General features: G+C 43.5%; 1 protein-coding gene across 1 annotated transcript; it reads left to right on the forward strand.

Annotated features, from left to right (window-relative positions):
• The first annotated feature begins 951 nt into the window (after nucleotides 1-951).
• Jra (Jun-related antigen) lies at nucleotides 952-5,752 on the forward strand. Its single transcript, XM_065475715.1, has 2 exons — nucleotides 952-1,624; nucleotides 5,134-5,752. The coding sequence occupies exons 1-2, from the start codon at nucleotides 1,116-1,118 to the stop codon at nucleotides 5,570-5,572; spliced, it is 948 nt and encodes a 315-aa protein (XP_065331787.1). The 5' UTR covers nucleotides 952-1,115; the 3' UTR covers nucleotides 5,573-5,752.
• The last annotated feature ends 1,171 nt before the right edge of the window (nucleotides 5,753-6,923 follow it).

Genomic DNA, 6,923 nt, shown 5'->3' on the forward strand with positions numbered 1-6,923 from the left:
TCTCACCCACATATTATCCGTCCATAAATTTTTTCAATTATTATTATTAATATTATTTTATTGTCTGTCAAAAATAACTATTTGATATCGTGTGTACATAATTATGATTTTTTTTTAAGAATTTTCTAACTCATTTTAACAGAATTAAACTCTAAGAATAACTTCATATATTATTATTTTTTGTGTCCATACATTTAAATGTTGTTAAAATGTGAGTGAGAAGAGATTTACCTAATTTTGCTTTTAAGCTTTACAATTCTATTTTTACCTGCCAAATAAGACCTATTTTTACCTGCCAAATAAGACATTTTTGTGGACAAAGTAATTTATGCGAAGGTTGAATAACTCGAGAAATTAACAGTGCAGCATTAGTGACCACAAGTGTTTCGATTGTTTTTTACATTTTTCTATTAATTCAGTATTTTTTGGTAATTTAACTCGCGAAACACAACGTGACAGGACGCAAAAGCAATAAATTTATTAAAAATGTAGTGATAAAAAACTATTTTGCATCAAATCTCGTAAACATTCGCGTAGTGAGTCATCCCATTCATGAAATCTGGATAACCACACCTCGCACAAATTTCTGCCTTTCCCTGCGCGTTGGACTTTGCGTGTTCAGAGGATTAAAGAACGCTACGAGCAAGAATCGGGCGCTCTAGTGGCGATTAAATTAAATACCCTCCCAACGCAGCACAAAAACGAATTAAGCTTGCACGCACTCATGCTTGTTATCGGGCCCGCACCTCGATTCCCGATTCGCAAGTTTTCGATAATTTGAAAACCCCAGCACACATCCGCAAGCAGGCGGCCAATAAAACGCGAGTACGTCACAAGTTCCAATTCCAAGAAACTGCGTCGTCACTCTCGTCCAATCGCAGCGTCGGGAAATGACGTGACGCTCCGAAAATAGCACGCATGAGTCAGTGAAATAAAAGCACAGTGGTTGCTGGCTGGCAGGAGGCAGGATCAGTTGTAAAGAGTGAGTGAGTCAGCGAGGAGGTCTTACAGCGTGCTCGAACAAGCCTCCTGCAGTTGTTGCGTGCAGCGGATTCCTTTTCTCTTCCACAACGCCGGTTACCATAGCAATCGCTGGACGCTACTCGTCCGTTCCAATGGACAACAACAACCAAGGCATGAACAACAACCCTCCGACCATCAAAGTGGACCCGATGTACTACGAGCAGCAGCAGCATCAACATCTCGAGTACCAGCCGCAGCAGCAAGAGCAGGTGAACCGACTGAAGCGGCCCCTGACCCTCGACCTGGGCAAGTCGCCCTTATTCAAAAAGAGCAGGCTGGGACACCAGACGGTGCTGTCGTCGCCGGACCTTAAATTGCTGAAGCTGGCCACGCCGGAGCTGGAGAATATGATCATGCAGAACCAGAACGGCTCCCTGACCACACCCACGCCGTCTCTGTTGTTCCCGCGCACGGCCACCGAGGAACAGGAGTTGTACGCCAGGGGCTTCGAGGTCGCCCTCAACCACCTGCACAACAGCGACTCTTCCAGCCAACTGGACGGCCCTCAGGGCCCGGAGACGCCCGTCACTTACACTACCCTGGAGTCGCACCCTCAGCACCACCAGCAGAGCATCTCGCCGCCAAACAACATCCTTCAAGGGTATGTATCATATTTAAATTTTCAACCAACTCTGTTGACGAAATTAAATTAACTCTTCTCTTATTTTTTTGTGCTGCACATACTTTTGCGGTTCAGATAGTCACAACTTTGTGGAAACACCATCAATATTACGCGCTTTACTTCCGTTCCGAAAAGCCGCCGAAGGAAATTCCAATTCCGCTTGAGCTCAAGCCTTTTAAATACAAACTGATGCGACAACTTGCGCAATAGACTATTTTTCACCAGCAAAGCTTGTTGACCTGCTCTCTCATAATTATGATATAATCTAGTTAGTTTTTAACAATAATTACAATCTTTGAGTTGGACAGTTGGTTTATTTTGTTAATTACAGTAATATTCTAGAGCCACACATCATGTAACAATTAATAACTTACCATAACTTAAAATATACCTATTTTAGCATAATTGTAGGTAACAATCTACAGACCTCAAGAGTTTTCAGGCCAATATTAAATTTGTTAGGTTATTATTCCAATAGGTTTAGAAATATTAACACAAAAAAGTCCAGAAAAAATTTAATCTGAATTCAATTTAAGCATTCTGTACATTTTTGTTGACGTTAATTATTTCCTTAAATATTTGAAAAAATATTTCATGCCTCAATCAATCTAAGAACAAATTCATTTAAATAAATAATTCGGCAATAAGTAAGCAAAATTATTGCAATTTATTCAAGGTAACGTGTAATTGAAATAATAATTCGAGTTCATTTCTTCCTATTTAACACTTGACTCAATCAAGAGCTGATTTGGGTGTTGTTGTCGTTGGATTTTGGCCAAAGACTTGTTAAGACTTCCTAGAAAACGTTTTGGCACCAACAGAAAGATCAGAGGAGCAAATCTAGAAAATCTCTTAAAAGCCACCTAAAAGAGAGTTGAGTTACCCTGAAGGCGTGCTAAATTTGCCAATTAGGAGTGTGACGTAAACTGTCGCAATTTTCGTTCGGCGTGCAGAAACATTTCAATCGCATCGATTTCAACCCCAACCCCCATTTTTTCGTTTTCTGCCCCAAACAAAAGCTAGAGAACAAAGCAAGGAGAGTCGATCTGTTTCATTATCTGGCAGAGTGCGATAAGGAAAGTATTGCCAGCCAGCCGGCGGCGTTGCTTTTATCGCCGTGTGCCGTTCAGCCGCAATAATTATCTCCAGCTCTCTGTGTGCGATTTGCGTTTGAGCAAATAAATAAAGAAGTCGAGCGCCAGGGCACACAGCACAAAGGCGCGCGCGGGGACACTCCTCTCGCTCTTCTGATTGTTGCACGCCGCCTTTCCTGGAATCCGTCCGTGCGCCGCGTTCTTGCTTTCGCAACTCGCACGTGCTTATTAATATTATTTTTCGCTCGGCACATACAATATGGTACGTGCCTTTATGCGGCAGCCGAGTTAATTACAAAGAAACTTATTATTCCGGCTTGGAACGTGAGAGTAATTAATTTCGCGATTATTCATCCTGCCGGCAGCGCGGCGCACAAATGGATGCCGAGGGCAGGCAAGGATTTCTGCTTTTGCTCGCAACCGTGTCTTTGTTTTGAAACACTCCTCACTTGTGAAGCGGGAAATGCGACGTCGAAACGGTTTTGTTTTCACTTTGATTAGAAACATACACGCTCGCTTACAAGGTGACAAGGGTCGAGCAGGGTTTTCTGTTAAGTGCGCAATCGAATCGCAGTTTGCTTTCCGCGTTTCAAAATAGATACCCCGGGGATTTTGATTTTGACTCGTTGATATGGTTCGCAATTGTGCAACAGTTTCGAAATATTTCGTGCGCAAATAAATATTCCGCCGCTCCCATTTCCTCCTTCTTATCGTTCCTCCGACTTGGATGTTTGCTCTCGGCTCTGTTTCGTCGGCGCCAAGCGAAAACCGCGGACGGACGGACGGAAAGAGCGGGCGGCGAGCAAAAAGCGCACAAATAAACGGCCGACTTATGCGCTCAAGGCTTTTCGCCACACATGTGTGCGGCGGGCGTTCTGGCTGCAGAGATTCAGCTGCAGCTGGCTTGCACACGTTGCGCAACGACCACTTTGCTTCGCTCTGCTCTCGCGGACGCGGTGCTCACTCGTTCTCCGCTAACTTGTCGCGCGCGATTAGCCAACACTCGGCTCACACACACGCTCGTTAGCAGCGCGTACACGACCTCTATTAAAATCGGGATTTTAAACTTTTCCAAAGCGCGCGCGACCGTTGCTTTTTCAGGGAGCGTCGCGTTTAGAAAGTTAATTTCGACTGAAATGTTGTTGTTGTTTCCTCGTCGTCGTCGCCGCCGCCGCGCACATACGGTTTGCATCGCGTATGTGAGGCTCAAAGTGTTATTGCGCACTCGTGGAGTGAATGCTCAAATCGGCTTTCCAGTCGTTTCGACGAGCGCGCGTCGTTTGACCTTAAAAGCGAGCGGCGAACGACCGGCCAACCACCATTTTTTCGACTACTCGTCCGAATTAGCGCCAATTAGGAGAACGGGCGTCGAGCGGGATTAATTTGCATGCGTGCCGCAATGAATGCAAAATGCGAACCGGCCTCGACTCCAAAGTGGACAGTTTACTAGAAAATTCCAAAGACCACTTGCCTCTGTAAATCTAAAAAAATATTAACATGAATTTAAAATGTAAATAACATTGTTTAAGCCAGTATTAGTCAGTTTTGGTTATGTGTTGCGTAACAAGTGATGTATGCTTTAATTTAAAAATCCTATCACTTTTTAATTGGTGTCAAACAACACACATGACATTAGTTAAAATAACTTTTGACATGAGATATTTAAGTCCAACAGTTTCTCAATTGTAATAAAGTGAAGAAAGAAATGGGCTCTGGCCTAATGTGTTGCCCTTGAAAAATAGTACACGGGTTTCTATTGCCATTTTTATTAGGCATTATTCCTAAAAAAATCCTCTAAATAGTGTTGATCAAAAATCAATTTTGAAAGAAAATAACCTAGACTCTAATTAAACATTCATGAAAAATCTAGCCCTCCCCCCTCCATATGATACAAATATTAATTTTATTAGTAATAAAAATCGTTGGACAGTTAATTTCAGGAAGCTCTTTTCTTTGTCCTTAAGCAATATTTGCAGTGAAACAAAAGGGTAAATATTGAAGCAATTATGAAATGAAAAAGTAACTAGCAGGTTCCCGTACAGGATGGCCATTGTTTCGGCCCTTCAGGCCTCTCATTATTTGCCACATTAATCTCTCACCCAGGCAATTTGTGTTTTTATTTGTCATTGAAAACAATTGACCGCCCTTGTTGCTCAGCACATCTAAAAACGAAACAAGTATGTAGTGACAAAATCTTGTGAAACCCCCGATCGCTTCAACTTCCAAGTCACATGATCCTTCTTGTTTATCAAAGAATGGAATTTCCTGTTTTCAAATTACATTTTCGAATAGGAACATACTTGACGATCATTTCTTAGTCTGCTACGTGTAAATTTATTGATTTACGTCTTTAAACATTGAAATCTGATCATCGAATTCTCGTTCTGCCCTCAGGATGGATCATGGCGGTTACTTGGCGTCAAGCTGCAGCGGCAGCACATCGAGCGGTGCCTCGTCGCCGGTGAGCAGCCACTACGGGGCCAGCATGTCGCCGGCCAACACTCTGCACGGCCATATCCGCATCAAGGAGGAGCCGCTGTCTCTGAGTGGCAACACGCCACCCATGTCGCCCATCGACATGGACAACCAAGTGCACCTGAAGTTGGAGCGAAAGCGGCAGCGCAACCGCATCGCCGCCTCCAAGTGCCGCAAGAGGAAGCTGGAGCGCATCACCAAGCTCCAGGTCAAGGTGGACCATCTCAAGGGCGAGAACTCGGAGCTCAGCATCGTCATCAACAGGCTGAAGGAGCACGTCTGCAAGCTCAAGGAGCAGGTGATGGAGCATGTCAAGAGCGGCTGCCAGATCTCGCCGGTCGCCTCGCTCAACTTCTGACTGCCGCCCCCGACCCCCGCCAAAGTGGTCACCGCGATGCTAGTTTTCCTTTAGTTTGTTTCCTGGGATCGAGGAACAACTTTTCGCCAGACAGTGCGGCGAGCAGTATTTTTATTCCTGACACCGCCTGACTCGAACCACACGCCCCTCTGACAAGTGGGCAGTGTTCGCAAAATGCCGTCTTTTTCCGGAAAATGACATGCCAGTGGTTAAAACCGGTTTTAACCGGTTGTAACCGGACGATTCCGGACTCCTAAAAATTGTTAATTTTTGTATCACAACAATGTATTTAGCACACCGTTGTCGTCACATAATGTGCCGTCAATACCGTGAACGGTGACAAACTAAGGTAATTTTTTTTTTAAATTGGAAAAAACCGGAAAGTGTCGGTTAAAACCGGCTAAAACGTTCTGGCAAAAACCGGTTTTAGCCATGCCGGTTATAACCGGCTGGCTGAAACTTTGAACACTGCAAGTGGGTGTTTCACGCAATCTGCGGGAGTGGAAATTCCCATTCTGTCCGCTCTGATCTTTTGAGTTGTGAAATTAGTTGTATTCAAGTACAAGCGATCAATGTCCGCACCAGTCATCAGAGCAATAATAACGCGAGGCGCCAAGCCCTCGCGAATAATGCTGTAATAACTATACCGTGCTTATTGTGTATGAATTTGACCGGCTGTTTTGCGCAGAAAAATATTATTATTATTTAACTAAAAAATTTCGGTCAATTTGTATTCTACGACATGTTGTGATTTAGAATTAAAAGTGCCAATGAAAGTGTGAAGCAATTATAATTTTTGTTCGTGCTAGAAGAGGTGGCTTTATTCTAAAAGCTCGTAGGCCTAGTCTCTGATTAACAATCAGCTCAAAAGGGTTGCCAAACTTTTGAGCGCGTTGAGAAAGTGCTTTCCTTCGTCGATCTAATCTGGATTTTCCCGGCAGACGGGCCTTCCCGTCCGGCCACGGCCAACCTCTCACTTTCGCCAGCCTCTCAGCAGAATTTGAGAAAATTTGTACACTATTTATCAAGTAACGTTGCATGGTACAGAACAAACTACCGAGTCCACAAGAATTGTGCTTGCGCGAATGGCGTTGATAACCATTTGTAATGTATTTTTACACGCATGAAAACAAATTTTAATCATGTTTGCTGTAGTCTGTAAGGAACGATACACCTACCATTCATCGTCGGTCACCATGACAGTGGTGCGACTGAACTTTACATATGTATTCGAGCATGATAAGATTATTGATTTTTATATTCTATCCTTAAGGAGCAATAATAAAGTCACACACAATGCCATGTGTGCTTAAAGAATGAAACAAGTTTCTTTTTTTAAAACAAACACTTT

The sequence above is a fragment of the Cloeon dipterum genome, chromosome 1, assembly GCF_949628265.1.
Source record: "Cloeon dipterum chromosome 1, ieCloDipt1.1, whole genome shotgun sequence".
Classification (NCBI taxonomy): Eukaryota; Metazoa; Arthropoda; class Insecta; order Ephemeroptera; family Baetidae; genus Cloeon; species Cloeon dipterum.

What these genes read in the sequence shown, in the direction of transcription:
- Jra (XM_065475715.1), top strand. Translation starts at nt 1,116, where the DNA reads ATGGACAACAACAACCAAGGCATGAACAACAACCCTCCGACCATCAAA. An exon ending in CCAAACAACATCCTTCAAGG is followed by an intron (nt 1,625 to 5,133) that starts GTATGTATCATA and finishes TTCTGCCCTCAG; the next exon opens with GATGGATCATGGCGGTTACT.